The sequence below is a fragment of the Euprymna scolopes genome, chromosome 39, assembly GCF_053919585.1.
Source record: "Euprymna scolopes isolate OS-2025 chromosome 39, ASM5391958v1, whole genome shotgun sequence".
Lineage (NCBI taxonomy): Eukaryota > Metazoa > Mollusca > Cephalopoda > Sepiida > Sepiolidae > Euprymna > Euprymna scolopes.
The window spans coordinates 45683746-45707656 of NC_136520.1; the positions used below are offsets into that span (position 1 = coordinate 45683746).

Below are 23911 nucleotides of genomic sequence, written 5' to 3' on the forward strand. Positions count from 1 at the left end.
ACCTTACAATTGAATAAAAAACAAAACTTTAAACATGGAAATAAGATTTAAAAAATAGCGCGGATCAGTAAGTGCACTAGCAACCTTAATTTTAATAAAGGGATTTCACTCTTTACAGTTTTCACATGTAACAAAATTCAAGTAAATATAGCCCACATTATGAACTCTTATGCCTGGCAGCTGTATTCCAAATGAATTAGCTTAGCAGTGAATCCTTTACTTACAAATACATAAACATATACACATAATTTTATTTAAACGTAATAGGTCTCCACACTATATGCCAAGCTCTGGCTCCTGATCTTGTGGCTAATATTTTGCCTTTGCAAGGAGGGAAGTAAATCGAAACCACCTCAATTGTGAACCTGCATTTGTGTTTGTTCATTAAAAAGGTCATGATCATCTGTTATCTTTTGAATTCAGTGATTGGTTTAAACAAATGGTGAGTGTGTGAATTAATTACTTAATCTATTGCTGTTGCAGCAAAAGTATTTTCTTTCCAAAAAAGATCATGAGTTTAAAACAAGCAATAACGTGTTATTTTGAGGTTACAATGACATCAAAAAACTAGAGACTTGCAAAAATGGAGAGACATTTTCTAATCTAACACAAAAGTGTCACTCTACCTAAGAGTCCCAAGTGACTCTCTGTCTCTCAGATCAAGCAGTTGAAATATAGATATTTGTATCATTTGGAGTGTAAGCCACACACAGTCTCCTTGAAAATAATGAGCCGTTTTATTATTGGACATAAGAACTTGTGGATCAATGGGTATCTTACCTGGGGTGGAGATTAATTCTCTAAGATGTTGAGTGGTCAGATATGGACTGTATAGGAAGAGGTGAGCAAAAACGAGTTGCTTTGGTCAAATGGCAAAAATGGTTTGTAGACAAAGAGATAATCATCTTCTATGGCTTTATGACTATCCCATTCAATCTGGTTCTTCTTCACAAAAGTAGCAATATTGGTTTTGATTAAGACACTTGCGTCAGAAACACTTAAAAGAATGAGTTTGAAGAAGTACTGATGCAATCGTTTGACATGTGTAACTGATCCAATATCAGTGTTATAAAGGTATAGAATAAGGATGACAACATACTTGCTAGAGTTTTAGTTGTCATGGTTATATTATCAGACCATACTATGTCAAAACCTGCATCTCTGATGCCTTGCTGATTGTCAGATTTCTGTATCATTGCACAAATTATACCAAGGTATATTAAATTCTCGACTTTAAGGTGCTTTCAATAAACAAATACATCAGGTTTCACATACAGATTACCAGGAGTAGCAGTGTAAATGTTTTCAGTTTTCTTAATGCTGTCAGTATAAAATAAGTGCATGCATCCGTAAAGGGAAAAAGTAAAAGAAAAAAGTGGGAAGAAAAGTAAAACAAAATGGGACCATTAGAGAGAGAGAGAGAGAGACAGACTAACAGGTTTGCATGATTGTAAAATATACTTAATTATATTTTAATTTACGCAGATTTTGTATTATATATAGAGCCAATTCTCTATTGGTTATCATTTGTACCCAATATATAGTAGGGATTTAAAAAGTTCTGAAAAAATATAACTACGGTGCCATCAGCTAGAATTGAAACCAAAATATATAGATCTCCAGTGTTATCCGTTACTATCTAGGCTTAGTTCATATGCATAGCAAAACTAAAAATTATAGTTAAACATAAAACATATTTGCGCATATGTATAGGATAATATTTAGTTGACTTGTGCCTACCAAGTTCCAATTTTGACCAGTTAGCAACTATTTTTACCAGCTAAATCGACTTTGTTCCATAGGTCCGAATCTTCTGCATATAAAGTTTCCAGCCTGTAAACCAAAAAGTTGACATTGTAGTGTGGTAGAGTCTTGTACACAGACAAGATCATTTTATGTATACTAGCAAGATGCCTGGCATTGCTCGGTTATAAAATATATTTAAATTTTTTCATATTTATAAAAATGTCCCAACCAGTCATTTGTTTTCCTAGTTTTGTGTAAGAATTACAAAATCTGATATCTCCCCAAAACCTCTGGCCTTGATGGAGGGAGATTAAAACTTATGGTTTCAAATGATCTGAAATAACAGTAAAAGGAGACTTTATTCCATATATTTCTCACATGTTATATCTCCCCTCTTTGGTTTTCAGTGTATAAAGCTTATTTGAAACTAGAGATATTCATAATTGTACCCTACTTCCAAAAGAGGGGAGATCCTGTTAGAGAATGGATTGAAAAAGAGAGGGAGGTGTGTAAATTATATTGTAGACACATTTACAGGAAGTGAGGGTCAGCTGATCGGATGCGTGCGAGTCATGTGATCAGGTTAGCTGAATTGAGGAGATTGGTTTTAGACAGAGAAGGCGACGGACGGCTTACAGTTTTTCACTCCTCTTCACAGAGACCAAGAAGAAACCACGCAGGCCAGAGATTCACTTCCATCCTTCTGCGCTCGACATCTGGGGGTGAATAAAAACTATAAAACCAATTCCTCGTTCGGGAGTGATAAATCTTTGTCCCAAAACAGGTTCCAGTCTCCCCTTCAAGACACGAGATGAATTCAGGTGGACCAACATCGATAACGCATGAAGGTAGGTCTCAAAAATACATGTACCACACACACAAACGGCATATGAACAAATAGACTGGACCACTAGACGATCACTCGACGTTTCCCCTTATTAGATAAATATACAATAGGAGAAATATTTAAGATAAGTATCCCCTTTGTTATTTCAGATCATTTGAGACTATAGCAAGTTTTTTTTAATCTTCCCTCCATCAAAGCTAGAGGTTTGGGGGAAATAATATATTATATATGTTGTCCGAAAACCAAGATACGTTGTGTCAAGTTTCAGTCGCAAAGGAGACCAAAAGAAAGAAATAACTCCAACTCACTTGTTCTTTGTAGCAACAGCATTTACTCATTTTTCTCGCTGTGATGTTCCTCATGTAATCGTCTTTTCAGGCGTCCTTCATGCCTGACACATGACCATGAACGTTATCCACATCTCATGTGACGATTTCATTTTTATCCCAACCGGTGACGTCACTTCACATGCATTTACATACGCACATCTGCACTATGTTACACACAAATATATATATATATATATATATATATATATATATATATATATACACACACACACATATATACATACATACTAGCCTGGGTGCCCAGATGTTTGGAGGTGTGTTGAGAAAAAAAAAAAAAAAAAAAAAAATGGGGGGGGGGGCAGGCAGGCAGGCAGGCAAGCAGGCTCCAACCTGTGACACGAAAGCGGAAAGAAAGTGAAAAAAAAAACAAAAAAAACTGACGTCTTACTCCTACTCCATGACGCGACCAAAAGTTTGAAACGTTAAAATTAAGTGATTCCAACTGATACGTAAAAATACATGTACAAATGGCGACGCAAAAAAAAAAAAAAAAAAAAACCCTTCCTATAGAAAACTGCCCAGTTGAGGGTGAAGGAATTAAATGTTTTTAGCCAATTTTTCAATATCTCTCGTCCGAAGGGTCGAGCTTTCAAACGATACCAATCTCGTGAAAATTGGTCACCTATGTAAAAAGTTTTATGCAGACATACATTCATATATTTAAACAGGTGAGATTTATATTACACATGCATGTGTGTGTCAGTGCTAGAATTTATCCTGTTAGTGTTGGCAAAGTAGGTTAGGTACTTGATTGCTAATCAGATTCAGATTAAAAATTTCAGCTGTTTTTAGCCACACTGACCCATTGTAGACGATGAAATGGCTGTCTGTGGATTCCCATATTTTTCGCACACATGACAATGAGATTGTTAATGTTAATGCTTAAACATAAGATACATTGAAATATTAAGATACTCAAACATTTTAGTCAAATCCTAAAATTAGTATAAAAACAAAGGGGAAAAAAAGTAGTTAATTTTATCTGAATGGCAAATCACTGCAATTAAAGGATCCTATTTTCACAATTAACATTAAGTGTGAAAGCAGTTTCTGTTTTAACAAGCTGTTGAAACACCTAACAAAGGTTAAAAGAGGAAAAGAGAAATGGGAAAAGCGAAAGAAGAAAAAAAAAAAAAGAAAAGAAAAATTCAATCAAAATGAAAAACAAAAGCGAATTCTGTTCCAACGTCTCATTGCAAAAAAACTAACCGCCAATTTCGATCATTCTCAACAATTCCAATCCCAAAAGCTTTTTTGAAAGCGATGATGAAATATAGAAACCAGTTATATTGACCAAACCTCCAGACTATTGTGATTGGCAGATGATCTAAGTGAACAGACAGAGTGAAAGAGGGCAAAGAAAAATGAATATCGCTCAGCAGACGAGTTTCCTCAGATCAAAAAGAGAATTCTGTTAGATCTCAGTATCTTTAAATTGGAATCATTCCAAAAATCAAGATTACGAACTTTGTACTGGGAGGAACCAAAAGAAAGATTTTAAGAGGTTGTTTAGACGATGCTTCTGCTTGATACAATCAAGTAGCAGTGCCAATACCAAAACAACCATCTTTTAATGGCCACTTAATATAACAATGACGATAACAAATATGCAAATGACGATTCATTATTTATAAGTATGGCTATGATGAGAATATTCCTATCATTATTTTGACTCTTGAATATATATCCGACACAGTTATACACAATTGTCGGAAATTTATCCTCTTTCAGATAAATTCAACGCGAAAGTAACTAGCCTGAAAAAGAATAAAAGTATGAAATAAAAGGGGGGGGGTAAAGAATAAAAATAAAGGTCTTGTTTCAAAACAGATTTTATTTACAATAAAGTTAGTTGCAAATTTTCCCCTTTGCAGGCATTAAATTTAAAGAACGCCAAGGTAACATATAATGAAAAAAATAACGCTGGTTCTCATATGGAAAATGTCATATCCATGAAGGAATACAATATAATTAAAAAGGTAGCTCCTAATCACACTATGTAATAAATTTTAGGAATGTACTTACAAATTGATGACCATCAGGCTTGTGCCTTTTTCTCTTTTTCTCATTTTAAAGTCATTTCAAAATTTCTCTCCTTCCATTTACATGCAAACCGTAGCTACGTAAAATAAAGTCTTCAGAAGTTCATTTTCAGCGCGTCTGGGTATTCTTGCCAGGTAAATACTTCTTTGAAGGAGGCTCGTCAAAATTCCTTGTCTGCACCAGGCAATGAAACCACGTCCAATATCCTCATCGCCGGAATTTCCAAAGAGGTTGAATTTCGCGCTGGGCTCGTGACGTCATCAAGGAGCTAGCATTTTCCTTTCCTTCAAATTGAAGAGAGTTTCGTACAAACCCAAAATATACAAAACTAAGAATCATAAAGGATACGAAATACAGAAAAGCAAATATAAGAACCAGAATAAAAATAAATGTATAAACAGGGGGGATGCACTATTATTGGTACAAAAAAAAATTCCAACACAATCGAGAACTATCACTGTCTAAAAGCATAAAATATTAACTGATATATACTCGAGAGTCATAATAATGAAAAGAATATTCTCTTGTCAGCCTTATATATAAATTATATCAAGTGACGATTTCTAGTCACATGGCAAAGGTTTTTTTTTTTAATGAATTTATGAGTACATTATATATAACCATATGTATCTCTCTAGCGTTGATTCGTAGAGTATTTACTTGTTTTTGTTTTGTTTTTTAAATATACCCCTTGTTTTGTTCTAATCAAAAGGAAAGTAACTCTGTATGGACGAATACAGAGGTGTATCCCATTTTTAAAGATGGCGACCATTTGAAAATAATTTTGTGTGCTTGTTAATTTCATGTGAAAATAAAAGAACTAGACGAAGCGATATAAAAATTTTTTTTTTCTTTTAAGATGGTGACAATTTGAAAATAATTCCGAAGGAATAAAACAAATCAATAAATAATTGCAGGTAACACTAAATTTATTCCAAAATTTCTATATTATATTTCTGTGTGTGGGTTACGCATTTTCTCAAATACTCCTGAGTTGATCTAACTAAATTTTGTACGGAGCCTTGTTATGATCCAACGAACTAAATGTTTAGCTCACAGATTAATAGGGATTATAATCAAATCTTGTTATGCCACCCCTCTGGATCAAGCAAAAGTGGCAGAGTAACGAGAGTTTTATTTTCTCAAGACACGTGTGAACTAAATCTGAAAAATGAATAAATTTTTGCAAATTCAAAAAAAAGTGAGACTATGAGGTAGCATAGTAAATTCATTTTGTATTCAATTTTGTCAGAATCAAGAAAAAACTCGTATAGTAGCAAGATTTGACTCCTATTTAATGTTAAAAAAAAAAAAAAAAAAAAAAAAAAAAAAAAAAATGAGCACAACCAACCATATTAAACAATGAATTTTGCATAAAACACTCATAAGTCAGCATACTATAACTATTGCCTGTTTTTTTTTTTTTTTTTTTTTTTTTTTTTTTTACAAACTAAAACAGGGCTCTACATTGCGAGTGAAACCGTCGCATTTACAAGTAATTTTTCAAAGTGACGACTAGAAATAATGAAACGCTCATCTTTTGGTGATTGTATTTCTTCCACTGACAATCTTCCACAGCTCATTACTGAATGAAAACTCTTTTCAACTTTTTTTTTTTTTTATATATAAAACAAACAAAATTAAATTATTTAAACAATAAAAGTTTAATAGAATATATTTTTTTTAATTTTTTAACAAAGGTTGTAAAAAAAATATCTGAAGAAATTAGAATGTTTAAACTTCCAAGTATCAACATAAAATGTGTTGTATATTTAGAATTACACTTAAAAAAAGTACAGAAAAATCTTTATGATGTACATACTTGTCACAGAACAAAGATATCATATTCTAAAAATCATGTGGGTTTGGCTAGTGACTTTTCTATTTGGTTAATAAACAAAAATATTTAGTTGTCAAAGGTCAACTAAAGATAAGTTTGTCCATAGATCCCAGTAAAATGTTTAGTATTATATTACTAATGGAGATTTGGTATCTGTCTAAAACCATGACTACACTAACTTTTATTGATGTATTATTAGGTTGGTACAAAAATGTTTTTTTTTTACATATAGTTGAATGTCAAAAAAACATTTTTACACCAACCTAATATTTATCAATTCAGTGGATGAGGGAAGCAGGGGTATATATTCTGTTGTCATGCTACCATCATTCCAGGCATTACCCTCTTTTTGTTGGGGGTGTGGGTTCTTATATCTTTTCTGTTATGACCATCATACCAGGCATTATCTCTGCCTTGTAGGGAGGCAAAGTAGCATATGTTAAATTATAATATATTTCCAGGCATTATCTAGCCTTTTTTATTTTTTATTTGGGGAAGTAGTATATGTTCTGTGGTAATGATACTATCTTTCCATGGATTCCTTTTTCATGTAGAGGTGGGAGGTAGTATCAGTGTTGCGGTCATGATACTATCATCCTAGACATTTTTCTGTAGAGATAGTGTTATGTGTGTGTGTGTATATATATATATATATATATATATATATATATATGTATGTGTGTATATATATGTGTGTGTATATATATATATATGTGTGTATATATATATATATGTGTGTGTGTATATATATATGTGTGTGTATATATATATATATGTGTGTGTATATATATATATGTGTGTGTATATATATATATGTGTGTGTGTGTATATATATATATGTGTGTGTGTGTGTATATATATATATATGTGTGTGTATATATATATATGTGTGTATATATATATGTGTGTGTGTGTGTATATATGTGTGTGTATATATATATATATGTGTGTGTGTGTGTATATATATATGTGTGTGTGTATATATAGATATGTGTGTGTGTGTGTATATATATATGTGTGTGTGTGTGTATATATATGTATGTGTGTATATATATGTATATGTGTGTGTGTGTATGTATGTAGGTATATATATATATATATATACACACACCCACCCACCTCTATAATATAAATCTCACGTGTGTTTAAATGTATGTATACCAGCCTAAAACTTTCAACAAAGGCGACATATTTTCACAAGATTGGTATCATTTTGAAGATCAACCCTTTGGACCACAAATATCGAAAAATTGGTTAAAAACATTAATTCCTTCACTTTTCTACAAGGAGAAGGTAGCTTTTTTCATAGATATTTTCGAAGAGTCATCTCCTCTTTTCGATTGACTAGCTTTAATTTAAAACTTTGCCACTTCCAGTTTGGCGATGGACACAACAGCAAAGACGCCACTCCCCCCCCCCTCCACGTTTTTGTTCTTTACAGTACGGGTTCGAGCCTACCTGCCTACTAGCACTCTTTTTGTTTGCTCAACACACACCTCCCAATACTCGGGAAATGCTGGGCACCCAAGCTAGTATATATATATATATATATATTTTAAACACTAGTAAAAATATGCTCTTTCTAGTTGTATATTTTTGCTAGTCAGTAAAAGATATCTGGTGTTAGTTGTAAATATTAAATATGGGGTTTAACAAATGAACGTACCATATAGGCTGAATTCTTATTTACTGGTTTGTTATATAGTTAATATACTTTTTATTTTAGAAACTATAAACAAATTTAAAATACACAAAAGGATGCGTTTTTGTTGTACTAAGATTTGCAAAAGTAATAAAATATGAACAGAAAAAACAAGTTTTTAGGAGTGACAAAAAACAAAAGTAAAATATGTAGCAAATAACAGGAAAATGTTTATACAAAAGTTTTAATACTTTAAATAAAAAGAATTTGTCAACATCTATTTTTGGTTATTTTTGGTGAATATATAGATCACCTGTTTAGAAAAATGAAACGGCTAAAGAATTTCATTTGAAACCGGTGAGAAAAAAATGCTATAACATGAATATTGGCTGAAGAGAGCTGGATATGGGTATCTAAAACAGTCCCTTATCAAGTTTGAAACAGACAGTACCAACAATGTCTTTCATCTAAACTTTTTGTAAATAAGGAAAAAAAATTATATACTAGCAAAGACACGTGCTTCACGCGGAACCGTCACCTGAAAAAAAATGAAGTGCATCATCTCCAGATCGGAGACCATCATCATGTCAGGTTTGGTCATGATAGGTTCAGTGGTGCGGGTTAAGGAGAGTTGTACATCGACACACACATGCTACCATATAAGAGAGAGAGATTTTAGGCTCTGAAGTAATTTGGATTTAATTTGTTTCAACTATTTTAAATATAACTTATCTTTACTTTTTTTTTTATAGAATTTTACAAATTAAATTTATTACAGTTGTTATAAAACTATGTGATCAAATTGAAGTGTAAAAACTAAAACTTTCTAAATCAAAATAATTGCTAACAATTTTCAAGGCAGTTTAAAGGCTTTTAAATTACTGTGAAATTTCGAAAGTTCCAAAGTAATTCCTTTTTTTATTCCAACTATTAACGAAAGATTAAAATGGTTTAGTTGTTGAAACTGAGATGCATTTTGCCAGATATAATTTTGTAACAATTTTCAAATATTTAAAATTCATTATTTTATCATGTTGATTCGAATATTTGCAAATGTTCAACTCATGAGAATTTAAAAAAAAAAAAAAAAAAAGCCGAGCATGTGGGGTCCCCCTCCACAAGTGAAAAATTTATTTTCACCATGACTAATATTTGCGCAAAATTGAAAAAACAATTAAAGGAGTGGTTATTGAGAAAAGTGCAAACAAATGGACGAATGATTTTGGGGCAATTTTACCGACTAAAATGACCCAAACCAGACTAACGGACAAATGGGAGTGAACTCTTTGGGGGGGGGGGGCAAAAAATACACATATACATACACACACATACCCACTATTACATAAAACTTTAGGTGCATTTCTGAGTTCATTCCCTATAGACTCTGAAACAGCGGGGATAACTTTAAAATTACTGACGAAGTTACTTGATGCGTTTGGAAGTGTTTTCACATACATAATAATAGAGAATCGACTCTAATAATAAATACGAAATCTGCATAAGTTAAAATAAATTTAAGTGTATTTTACGACTGGCTAATAATGCCGGTCGGTATGCAAATAGTAAATAAAAATTAAATATTAATGTATGATTATCAAAGTTACGCTGATACGAGAAATGAACAAACACACAATTTTATATCATAATTTGATGAATATGGAGATAATTATTAGTTGCTTTTTTTCCTTTTTCGTATTAATTACTATCTTAATTATAATGTTTAGTCTCGGGATGACGGTATACTACGTAGTAGGATTATTATAGCAAAGCCAGACAAAGAAATGGCTGTTTCGTGTCTCTTATTAATGACGTAGGTAAATATGAAAAAAATAAATATCTGCCTGAAATGAGATTAAGGACAAAAAGACAAAGACAATAAAAATATATAAACAAGCAGAAACACAAACAAAAACAAAGTTCAACATGACACGGGGTAAAAAATGAAGACTAATGAGAAAGTTTTTCATAATTTACTGAGTACTAACTAGCAAGGAAACCCAATGTCGTCCAGAATTGAATGAGAATCAACAAATGTTTCACATTTCCATATTTTTTCATCAAAATCAGTGAAATCGCCCATTTTTTAATCAAATCAATTGATTGCCTGCTCTAGTCATGGACTCTACCCCCCCCCCCCCGCAGTGTACCTGGAGGAAGCTTCACATACCTCCCCACAGTGACAGTCCACATTATGTTACAGTCTACAGACACACGGAATACAAAGAGTTCTTCAATAATTTTGCGATATAAGTGTTTACTGTTAATGGAAGTATAATTTTACATGCACTAAAATGACATAGTGGGCATGTCAACAGTGCTTCCTGTAAAATTGTGTGCAATTTAAACCAATAGTTTGAAACCCTGTAAGCGTTTAAAAAGAAAAAATTTTAAACCTTCTTTGTTAAAAAATTAATTGGCACTCTAAATCAGTAACTACCTTATATTGTTATTCGCCCTCCCCTCCCGCCCCATTAAAAAGCCTCACAGGTGAGATTTACAAAATGACTACCAAGTTATGAGGGTAAGATAACAAAATAGTATTACCCCTGTATACAACTGCACCAGATTCTGAGTGTTTCAATCTCCACTATAATAGCATAAATGAACTGAGTCTAAACTTGGATTCAAAGTACCCGTCTTTTTCTTTTTTCCAGCTTGTTGGTTAGTGTCATGTATAATTTCCCAGAAACATTACTATGGAAAAGAAAAAGATAATGGCAGGTTTCCAGTGAAGAAACAAGAACTCGAGTCGTTTGCATTAAATAGTTGGCATTACTAGGAAATGAAATGAAACCTGATAACAGTAAAAGAAAAAACCATTCACTATAAAGATTTTATATAATGTATGCGCTTGAGAACGGTTCGCAGAAAAGGCGCGCGCGCACCCCCAGAACGGCTCGCAGAAACGGTTCGCAGAAAAGGCGCACGTGCACCCCCAGAACGGCTCGCAGAAACGGCTCGCAGAAAAAGCACGCGCGCACCCCCAGAACGGCTCGCAGAAACGGCTCGCAGAAAAAGCATGCGCGCACCCCCAGAACGGCTCGCAGAAACGGCTCGCAGAAAAAGCACGCGCGCACCCCGAGAACGGCTCGCAGAAAAGATTAGTCACAATTTCTTTTTCTTTAATATTTATCTAATTATTATGCAATTATTGCTTGAATGGATATGAATAGCAATTTCTTAATCTCCTTTAGTGTAACAAGATGTGTGTGGATGAAAATCACGTAAAGAACAGTATTTTCATGAAATCAAGTTAGGTGTACATGGTATGATATTGTCGGTAACAGGAAGTCTGAAACAAGATATAGCAAAGAAATTCTTCCCTCCAAGAAACGAGCTAGAGGAAGGTAAAATAATGTGTAAGAGAATAAAAATTTTAAAAAGCATGATACAATTAAACAAAGGCAATGTTTTTTCTTTTTTGTTACAGTATTGTAGCTATAAGGGGAGGGGAAAATAGATGACATTACAAAACTAATATAACCATCTTTAAAGTAACATCACTATCGAGCCACCTACTGTGTCAGCAAAAGCAACAGCTGTTTCTGTTGAAGGTAATCTCTAAGGATTTTCGAAAAATAAAAATAATAATGCTATTATATATAATATTATATTATTATATATAATATATATATATATATAAGTAATAGGACGATTCAGATATTTTTCCAGATGCCAATACAATTACCTATTCTGTTCTAAATTCCACATTTTGTCGATTTTTAAATCAATTGATTGCCTGCTCTAATTGGAAACCCATCGCGGTGCACCAAGAAGAAGCCTGACATGTCTCCCCGCAGTGACAATTCAAAAAATATTGTAATTTACATTGCACTGTAAAAAACCTGCTGTTGATTTCATAAGATTTTTATATATAACGGCTTGAATTAATGTTTAAGATGCAAAAGTCAAGTGTTCAAGTGTTATAGTTTAATTGTGCTCTAAGCAGAAACATTCATTCAGCACGCACCCATGTCACATCAAAGAACCTACTCTGGATTTTATATGCCCGGCTTTTCTGATTGTGTGGCAATAAAACTTCTTAAGATAAATATCATTTGAGTGAACATTTTTTTTAATAAATCATTCAGCTGAAACAATGTTTTCCTTCATAAAATTTTCCAATAATAAACAACTTTTATTAAATTTTTTAACATCTGTCATTGTTAAATATCTTTTCAAATATATACTTCAAATTTTTTTTCCTAATAAAGTGATAAGATTATATAAGAGTAGATTGTAATCACAAGAGAAAAAAAACAAAAAACCTGAGGATATGACAAATGCCAATAGGGAAAATCTGGCTAAGAGAAATGGCTTGTGCAAAACAGATCTTCACACTCTCTAAAGGTCTTTGACGCATCGGTTTCTGAGCCAATCTAAAACCACACCATATGTGCAAGATACAACACCACCAGCATCATAGACTCTTCTGAAAAGGAAACTGACGGTTTGGTCACACTCTTTGACAACCCAAGGCAAAATTTATCTACAAGCTGTTAGTCCCAATTACATCTGCTAGCTGGAGAAAGCGCAGAAATTGCCAACCTAAGACATCGCAAGTATCATTAATGATACTGAGGATTTTTCATAAAAAAATTTTTTTTAAATTCCTAGAGCCTTATATTGATGATAGGTTTTCATATATGACAACAAAAAGGTCAGCATGCTTACACGAAAACAAAAATCACCAAAAGAAAAGGGTGTGAGTTATGCTTACCCATCCTCCATGTGTATCTATCCAATGATCCAAGTTTCCTATAAGGTACGTGTAAGCCCAATCAACAATGTTGTCTACGAGATGAGGCATCTCTCGCTGTACACTCTGTAATGACAAGGCTCCGCTAAATGAGAAAAGAGCAACAATTCTGCCCCAGTTGATTGTTTGGTCACTAAAAAGTTCATTGATAACAGCCTGGAACGTGGAGTACGCTGTGTTCTGTGTGACATGAAGCTGTTGGCACATGTCGGAAAACTGGTCATGATACCTTTCCTCAAACTCATCCGCCATTGCCCTCATGCTAAGGGCTGCTTTACTTGGCCGTCGTTCATAGCATGGACGGTTCTCCCAAGTGAATCCTTGCTTACGTAGCCGATAATTGACATAGTCCTCCAACAAGTACCGGGATTCCGGCACATTCATCTCTGAATTATTATTGGAAGAAGAGCCCATAGCATCCTGCCAAAGAAAAAAAAAAAAAAAGTCATTTATTAAAATTTTGGTAAAACTTGTACTCCACCCTCCTCCCATATTGTCAAGGAGGGATAAAAAAATTTTTCATACCGAGTAACATCCAAAATACAGGCAAAATATTTTTTAATTAAATAAAATATTTTGTCTTGTGAATAATGAGTTCATGATATATTTTACTTCATCCGATGAGAGAGAGCTCAAGAGAGAGGTAGGCCAAGACGGGGTGAGGCCGAGGGGGGGGGGCGTGAGAGGGATAGAGGCGGGATGAGAGAGAGAGAGAGAGAAAGGAGACAATTTCTTTACAACAACCAGATATGAAGAAAAAGTCAAAGAATCTGACGTCTTTTCTACCGTTCAACCATTATTTTCTTAAAATAAGCATGGAAAAAGTCTTAGATCCGTGTTTCCAAATTGTTTGGTGATGAAAGTTTAACCAACTTTCGTTTTCTAAATCTCAAGTCAATGAACTGGCTTAAAAAACACAATTTCCCGAACGCCAAAAACGAACACATGCAATTGATCGCCGTCATAATTTATTTTCTACTACACTTTAGTCATTTATTTGTTTAAAAGGCAAAAATTATTTATAATGGAAATGGGTTTCGGTAGTCCGAAATAACTTATTTTTGTGTCTTTTTTATTTTGAGATACATGTGAAATATGACAGTTAAAAATAAAATAACAGGGAAATTTATGGATATACTTATCAATGAAACAGTGCACACCACAATTTTATAGAAAATTAGAATTTTAATTTTAAAAAAAAAAAAAAATCAGATTGGCACTTATGGCGATAAAGAAAAATGAAAAACTTGTATCGTGTACCTACTTGTAACGGAATGTTCGAAAATTAAAAATTGATCAAGTAGGTTTTAGTGTTTTTTATTCATTTTTTTCCGGAAAAAAAAAAAAATTCACTGTTTTTTTTGTTTTTGTTTTTTCTTACAGATAAGTGAAGACCGAAGCCATTTTAATATTTTTCAAATTTAGTTAATTTATATAAAATGACCCTTCTAAAAAAAGTTTTCATAATTTGCAAATTTTATTTTCTCAAAATATAATTAAAAATACACATTGTTAATAAATTTTCGTTTGGTTTTAAATCTTTACGTTTCTGTTGATTTTCCAACATTATCAACAACAAAAAAAAATAAATAAAATTAAATTAAAATCGGTTGTCTGTCCCTTGATTTTACCATCGCCGCTACACTCTCCCTTTATGGACACGCAGTGAAATTTGATTCTTGAATAATAAAAATTACTTCATCAAATTACGTGATTTTTGGAATATTTCATCTTCGTTCTCTGACTGGTACGTACATCAGACATTTCTGCATTTTCTTTTTGCCGCCATAAGTGCCAATCCGAACAAGCACCAAAAAAATAAAAAATTTTCGTAGTCCACAAATTCCTCGAACAACATTCGCATCGTAGATTATCTACATCCCGGTGTTGTCGTTTCAGGTTCGTTGACTCCGACCTGTATATTTTTAACGTATCGTAAATGTTTTTACTTTTCATTTCTTATACAAACGTAAATTCTATTTTTTTTATTATTTATTTTTATTTTATTTAATTATTTCGTTTTTATGCCACACAGGCAAAAAAAAAAAAAAAAAAAAAAAAAAAAAAAAAAAAAAAAAAAAAGCCACTTGTCACTTAGCTGTGTGGGAGGAGGGTATTTCATTTTGAACGATATAAAATTAAAAAATAAGTTTAGAACAGTTTTAACGCGTTTAAAGTATGCAGGTCGGTAGTTAATTATGTTTTTTGTTTCTGCACTTTTTTACCAATGGTTCGTTTGACTAAAATAAAAGACAGCATTTTTCGACAGCGTTACTATGGAGGGATTTTTCCCCTTTATTCAAAACTTTCCCGCACAATTGCGATAAGCACCTGTCCGGTGGGAGGAGGTGGGGGCATTTTACGCGATATATCCCTATCCTCGGAATATCGAAACTTTTTTTCTACATAATCTTTAAATAAACTTAATGATAAATCTATAAATAAGAATAAAAAAATTTAATCCTAATTATTAAGCATTTCTCAAACTAATTTTTTTAGTCCCCTTACTTCAAAACCGCAAGAACAAAACCTAATATACGCCGGCAAATCCAATCACATGCAAATTTCGGGCATTTATTGCAACAAACAGAAAAAGTGATCAAGAAACATAAGAATTTTGATGTTTAACTTATTTTAAAGCGTTTAAGTTTAAAACGTAAGCAGTGTCGACGCTAAATTTAAAACAAGACAGGACATGAGGGTGTTAGCTTTGGAGTCACAATAATCGCTCAAAAATCGAAAAAAAAAAAAAAATACTGATAAAAATCCAAAACTTATCGAGATAGGAAACAAGGAGTATCTTTCGTTTGGTAATATTAATTTAACTACTTTCTTGATTTGTGCTCTACAGTAATAATAGATGCCCCAAATTTGAATCTCAATATCTTTAAGTGAAATTCCTAATTCACTTAATTATTTAAAAGTGAAATGAACTTAGAGCATTGCTCCGAAACTTATTTGTAGGGGTAATAATCCCCTTCATTTTCCGGGCCATTATTATTATTATTAGCTATGGGAGAATTCCTGTGCGTTTTCAGTAGACGGGGGGGGGGGTACTTTTTTTCTTTTTTTTTTTTTTTAAAGATAGTTAACTATGGTTTTACAATCCAAAGATTCGAAGAAGTGATCAAAATTCAAATATATAACAAATAAATGCAACCAAAGGCAAGAGAAGTTACTCTTCTACATACCTGGAAAAGTTTTCAGTGGTTTTCGATTCGAAAAACATACAATGCCGCACGTTACGCGAGTACAAGAAAAAGTACTGTTAGAAACTCACCCAATATAATGTCACGGTAGCATTGGGTGGTTTCTAACAACGTTTTGTATAATCTTTCATTTTTAATTCATTATCAAAACTTTAAATATTTAGGTGTAAATTCGCGGTCATTTTTCTTGTTCTCGCGTAACGCTCAACACGATGTTTGAAATTGAGTAAAAAAAAAAAAAAAAAAAAAAAATTTTTTTTTCCAGATAGGCAGAAGAGTAGTTAGTAACTTGTCTTAGATAATTTTTTTACCACTTTATTGTACTTCTGTGAACTGTAAAACAAACCCCTAATCCCCATCCTAAATTCTAAAATATTTTACTTCTGCGTATAGCGTAGGAAGATAGACAAAATTATTTAGAGAAAATAGTTCATTTAAAAAATAAAATAATACAATTAAAAAAAACAAAAAAAAAACACTCCTTCGGCGTGAATCGAGAGAGAAAGAACAGTGGAAGAAGAAAATTTACTTACTCGTCGTGTGTTGTCGCTGTTATGGTAAAAAATAAAAAAAAAAATAAAAGGTGTGAGAGAAAAAGAATTCTGAATGACCCTTCACCGCAAGTGCCCATAAGCTGTGTGTAGCGTATGTGCGAGTGTATATTATATGATAATGAATGAATGCCTGCTGCTAACGGTAAAAAAAAAAAAAAAAAAGTGGCAATGGGAGGGGGAAGTACCAAGATCACAACATTCATTCATTTCTTTCGTCATAGTAATTCAATCCCTCTTTTTCATTGTCTCTTTCTGGAGAATTCGCGCCCCTCACCACCTCCCCCGGCCCGGAAAAAGTGGAGGTTTGGAACACGGGGGTAACACTACTCCCATCGCCACCACTATGAAACGGCAAAGTTTTTATTTAACCCCGCTTCCCCCATCCCGACTCCACGAACGACAATGAACTATATTCGATTTTTTTTTTTTTTTGATAGATGAAGGGTTAATACAACAGAAAAAAATAAACAGTTTCGAAACGTTTTTGACAGTAATAGAGTTTAAATGGAGATATTCTAGTATTTTCAAAATGAGCTTTATTTAGTCGATACGTCCACGCATTTCCATAAGCTATGTCCGTCAGTTTTTCACGTTTAACTTTAATGACAGGAAAAAAGCCGGTTTAACTTTTTTTTTCCGACTACGTTTTGTTATACCTATTTACAGTGCCTCCCCACGTGGAGAAAAGGTACAAAAATATAGAAAAATTGTCTTCACCAAAACAGAACAAGAAATGGAAGTGCAGCATCTAAAGAACAGATACTACACTTTGATCTTGACCAAAAGGCTTGAAATATTAAAGCCTAAAGTTTACTTCGAAAAGGAAGAAATATTTGTACACGTAAAAAAATAAATAAATAAATCCTTGGCAACAGACCTGATGTACGTATTCCATTTCAGATCAGGAGTAAAAGGTCAAACCCAGAAGCTTGTCAAAACATGGAGCCTCCCCAAGACGAGAGCCATCCATTTCAATTGATGCCAGATGGGGATCAGAGCATTGATGTAAAGATAGAAGCTTGGTTTTGGATGCATTAAAAGTGACCAGCCACCTCTTCCCCCACTGTACCACGCGCTAAAGTTCAGAGGAGAGAGAATCAGAGAGAACTTTGTCATTTACGGCCTTTGATGTGTTGCCATAGATGGTCGTGTCATCAGCATAGATGTCAACGAATGATTTAATTATGTGTTTTGGGAGATCATTGATGTAGATCAGAAAAAGAGTTGGGCCCAGGATGGACCCCTAAAGGACTCCAGCATTAATACTGTGGGCCTCTAATTTCTGCCCAATCAACCACTACTCTTATGAACCTATCGGAGAGAAATGATTTAATGATTGAGAAAACATTTCCAGTAATACCATAGCTGGAAATTTTGTGAAGTAGGCTCTTATGCCATACCTTATCAAAGACCTTCGATATGTCAAGAGCACTTGCCCTGGAAAGGAAGCCTTTGTCAAGAGATTCACTAATCATATGAGATAACCGTTAGCACATCTGCTGTAGATCTTGCAGAGTGGAAACCATATTGCATGTCACTAAGAAGGTTATTTCTGCTGAGGTGGTTGACTACTTTATTTAATATGGATTCCAACAACTTACTCATGACACACAGAAAACTTCTTGGTCTGGTTTTCCAGGGTGTTGGAAAGCACTTCTCTTTAAGGCAACACTTCAACAGTTTTGCAAGTATGGGGGCAAGTTCTGGTTGGAGCTTTTTCAGCACTATAACTGGAATGCCGTCAGGGCCAGTTGCTTTACTGGAATCAAGGTTCTTGATTAGCTTGGCGACCTCACTCACAGATATTTTTATGTTGCATAGCATGTCTGTTATAGGAGGAAATACGGGGAGTTGATGGTCTTCGTCGCATAGGGTAGAATTAGCTGCAAAGTTCTTGGCAAATAGTCTGGCCTTGTCTGATGACCTGAAAATCTCATCCGTTATTGACGGTGTGGAACTAAGAAAGGAACCAGCGTCATGGACGTGCGTCAAAAGCAGAGATGCATCATTGAATTCCTGGTAAACGTGCATTCAGAATGTTGGTGACTGTAGAAAAATAAGTTCTGGAGCACAAAAGATCGCTTGTTTTAATGATACTACTTCTGTTATTGTATCTCTTCAACTTTGAGTAAAGAAAATAGGAAGCTTTACTTATGGTATTGAAATTGCAAAATTGGCTAGAGCAGTTTTGCTGTTGCGGGAGTTGCTTTGGAACAAACGCCATTTTTTTCTACACACACTGGAATCTGAAGTGTTTCGACGAAAAGGAAAAATATTTTTACAAGTGTTTACAAATTCTGCACAAGTTCGAATTCAATAAATGTTAACCGTCGGTATTTAAAAATTATAAAAAACAAAATAACCGTAATTTATCATGCAAGTTAAAAATGCATTCCAGAGTGCAAAAAGTAACGTTCACGTTTTTTAAAAAAATCCGGATGATGTACACACAAGACACTAAACGGAAATATATTCCAAAAATCAGATAAATTAATCAAATAGTTTTATTTTTCTCCAAATATTTTTAACGACTTAACGTGATTAATGACTGATCTCGCAAGTTTGAATTATTGCGGACTTACCTGTCACCCCTATTTTTTTATGACGTGAGACTGCCGCTTTTGTTTTAGTCATGAAAAAATTTTTTAGTTAAATAAAACTATTTGACATGATTTTTAGGGAATATAACATTTTCGTTCCGTGAGGTGTACGTACAAAATATTTTTTAGGTTGAATTCTTAAAAAAAAAAATTAAAAAAAAAAAAAAAATCCATTCCATCCAACATTAAAACGAAATGGGTAATATATTACGACCCTATAGTAAAATGGAAAGGGAATCTTGGCAATGGCCGTGTAATAGAACGTATAGACGAAAGACGAAATCAGAGAGGATGTTCACACGGGTCTTATTTTGAGAGTCAAGAACGCGAATCTTTATTTTTCGCATATTGAAAAATAAAATTAAATAAAACTTCAGAAATCTAGTGAACTATTATAAATAAATCACTTTCGCTGGAATGTGTCGGCGTCGTCCAAGGAGAACACCTCTTCTAAGGCTTGGGAGAGGGGGTGTCAATGAAGATTTAGAAAAAAAAAAAAAAATCTTGGAATTGTTGACTAACAATCTGATCACCCCCCCCCCTCTACTCTTGCTTCCCTAATTCTATTCTCCAACGTAGGATAATTTTCCGATAATCCATTCAAATACAGCACATGAGGGATAAGGAGAGGATGGAGAAGTAATCGACGCACAAATTTCAAGGGTTTCAAGATTATTCAAGACTTAAGGTGTTCATCCAATTTGTCGACGTCGTTGCTATTATAAAAACAAGGCATTTCATTTTTATCCGCCCCCTTAAATTTCTTGTAACAAACTTTGTTGGAATTCTTTCCCATAAAACAGCAAACAAGCTATATATATATATATATATATATATATATATATGTGTGTGTATAACTGGAGTTCCTTCAGCTATAATCCAAATTAAAACTTACGAAGAATTCTTGATAAATTCATTCACCAGAAATAGGTCATAACAATTAAACGACAGTCACTCGGAAGAAAAAAGGTGTAAGCGTGACACACAAAGACAGACTATTGTATTACTATATAGACTATTGGACATTTAGACGAGCCGAAATAGTGGTCAAGAAATAAAGATTACCAAAGTCCAGATAAGTTACTCTTCTACCTACATGGATAAGTTTTTGGTGTTTCAACTTCTTTAAAGCGTTTTAGTTTGTAACAAATAGTGTCAAATGTTACTTTGGATTTTTTTTTTTTCCAAATGGCGGACATAAGAGTCGGTACAACATAAGGGTAAACCGAAAGGATAGTACATATGTAGGTATTAGTGAGAAATATCCTCCTCTCCGGATTTACTTTTATATGTTGTACCAACTTTTAATTACCATATCTTATTTCTTCATTCCCATTTAATATCTAACTGACATTCACCCAGTTTTTTTTTTCTTCTATATTTGCATGATTCTGGCCCTTTTCTGACGAGAAGCATTTAGCTTCGAAATGTCATAAAAGTTTAAGGTTTTTTTTTTTTTAATTTTCCCCTTAACGTTTGCTTATTGTTTAGATGATAAGTTATAACTTTTATAACTCATCTTTCATTGAATAGTGTTTGCTCCTCTTAATAGTGTTGAGCTTTTATAAGTTTTGCTTTGATAGAATAATTATATTATTTAACTTTTATGCATGAAACTTCTAAATGTGAATAGTTACAAAGTTATGTAAAGTTTTATCCAGAATAATGATCCCACACACAGACACACACAATGATAGATGGATAGATAGATAGACGAGAGAAAAACGTCAAAAGCGGGCGTGTAGGGGAAGTGCGGGGAAAGGAGGGAGAAATCCGGTTCGTCGCAGTTAGTTTTTTTGCGTTTCACGATTCTTACAAAATTCTCGGAATTGAAATAATGTTTCTTTCATTTTCGCTAACCTGGAATAGGAATGATGTAATGTAAATTCCCGGAATCGGAATCACGTTAGGAAAAAGATGGTAAAGATTTGATAGAATAAAATTCAAGACCAACAATCCAAAAATGTGTGCAAAATAGCTTTTTTTTCTTTTTTAAGAGAAAAAAAAAAAAGTTCTTAAAGTATTCGACTATAACAACAACCATATAGACAAGACACGACCATCTTGAAAAGTGGCCCTTACTGTCATAGTATTTTCGGTTTTATCAAAAAACAATCTATATCCTATAGAGTTTTTTTCTCGCGTTTACATTAATATTAAATTAGCCTGGGTGACCGGCGTTGCACGGGTGTTCGGAGGTGTGTGTTGAGCACAAAAAAATGGTAGTAGGTAGGCTCGAACCCGTACCGTGAAGGAGAAAAAGAACGTAAACAAAAAAGATAAATAAATAAAAAGTAACGTCTTTGATGTTGCGCCCATCGCCAAACCAGAAATGACGTAGGTTTAAATTGAGGGTAGACAATCGAAAGGAGGGGGGATGACTTTCGAAAATATCGGCGAAAAAAGAGCGACTCCTCCCTGTAGAAAAGTGCCCTGTTGGTGAAGGAATTAATGTTTTGGCCAATTTTTCGATATTTGTCGTCCGAAGGGTCGGCTTCAAACCGATATCGATCTCGTGAAAATCGGTCGCCTATGTTGAAAGTTTTAGGAAGACATACAAACATGCAGGTGACATTTGATATTTTCTATTTATAAATTATTAAAACGAGCTTCTTAATATACCCAGTCACGAATATGCGAGCGACTATATGTTGTATTAGTTTGAAAAACGAGCGGTAATTATATTGTTTTTTTATTAGGTGATTAGTTTCATTTCACTGTTACGCTTAATTCTATTTATGCATGATTTCTACATTTTTCAATAATTGCCCAGAATTTAAGATGAAAACGGTCGGTCGGTCTGTCTGCGTTTGTGTGTGTGTGAAAAACTCGACCTAAGCTGACAAATCAAACTTTTCTGCCTAACCAACTGTCATTTATTATCGTTGTACCATGTTATTGTAAATCTCATGCAACTGTTCAGTATCGCCATGTATGGAGTGCCATGGTTCAGCAGGGCTCTCCATTGCGAGTGAAACAGTCGCATTTGCGAGTAATTTTTCAATGCAAAGATTAGAAATAATGAAACGCTTATCTTTTGGTGATTGTATTTCTTTCACCGACAATCTTCCAACGCTCACTACCGAATGAAAAATCTTTTCAACTGGTTTTTTTTTTGTTGTTGTTTTTTTGGTTTTAACATGAACAAAGTTAAATTACTTAAAGAATAAAAGTTAAATAGAACAATATACTTTTTAACAAAGACTGTTTAAATAAATATCTGAAGAAATTAGAATGTTTATACCTTCAAGTATCAACAGAAAATTTGTTGTATATTTAGAATTACACTTATTAAAAAAAAAATCTTTCTGATGTATATACTCATCGGAGATATCATATTCTAAAAATCATGTGGGTTTGGCTAGTAACTTTTCTATTTGGCTAGTAAACGAAAATATTTAGTTGTCAAAGGTCAACTAAAGATAAGTTTGTCCGTAGGGCCCTGTTCAGGATGTATTTCAGAGCAGGAAATAAGCCATCTAAAACTAAACCAGAGTAAAACTGCAATTTATTTTTTGTCTTAGACAAATACTAATATGAAATATTTGGTACTTGTACAGTTTAGTCAAGACATTAAAAAATGAAAATATCGAAAAGGTTATATTGTACGTATCTGTTTTGGACTGAAGATCTCCGAAAAAAAAATTTCATTTAATTTGATCGAGTAGTTTTTATTTTACAGCAGAAAAACGTTTTTATGAGAGCGCGTTGAAGTCAGCCATTAAGAAATTTGTTGAACACGCCAAAGGGAGATAACGCCAGTTAAAGCGCCGACACTCCCTATCTTTAATACTAGCTTTTCTTCCTAAAAATCGAACCTTTTGCTCGGTATCATAAATTATTTTTTTTTCTTTGCTGTAAAATAAAAACTACTTAATGAAATTAGGTGAAATTTTTTTTTCAGAGAACTTCAGACTATAACGAGTACGTACAATATAACTTTTGTTCAATATTTTCATTTTTTATGTCTTGACTAAACTGTAAACGCGCCAAATATTTAAATACTCACCTAATAATCAACATTAACAAGGGGAACAACTCATTTTCAATTGAAAACTATAGAAGTTATCTATCTTACAATTGATATTTTATTTCTTGTTGAAGAAATGTGCAAACAAAAATCAAAAGCTAAAAGGTCTTTACTGCATACGAGACAAGGACAAGTAGGTACACTTAGTGTTGTTATAAGGTGGTTATAGTAATTCCACCCAAGAAATACTTTAATATTTTAGTTTAGATTTTAAGTGTTTCCATACGTGATTTTTCACAAAGTCTTGCACTACTTTTAAAAGGAGTTAACTCAAAACAATACGCAATCAAA

General features: G+C 33.3%; 1 protein-coding gene across 2 annotated transcripts in view; it reads right to left on the minus strand.

The window, feature by feature from the left end:
* LOC145263774 (apoptosis regulator R1-like) overlaps positions 1-23911 on the minus strand; it is a 168857-nt gene that overhangs the window by 101641 nt on the left and 43305 nt on the right. Inside the window, exons 1-2 of one of the 2 annotated variants that reach the window (XM_080120828.1) lie at positions 16970-17122; positions 13189-13647 (exon numbers count right to left, since the gene is read on the minus strand). In XM_080120828.1, coding sequence (XP_079976954.1) covers positions 13189-13641 — 453 coding nt within the window. In that variant the 5' untranslated portion in view covers positions 13642-13647; positions 16970-17122. Of the gene's footprint in view, positions 1-13188; positions 13648-16969; positions 17123-23911 lie in introns of those variants that run through there. The other variant, XM_080120826.1, reaches the window with a different exon arrangement.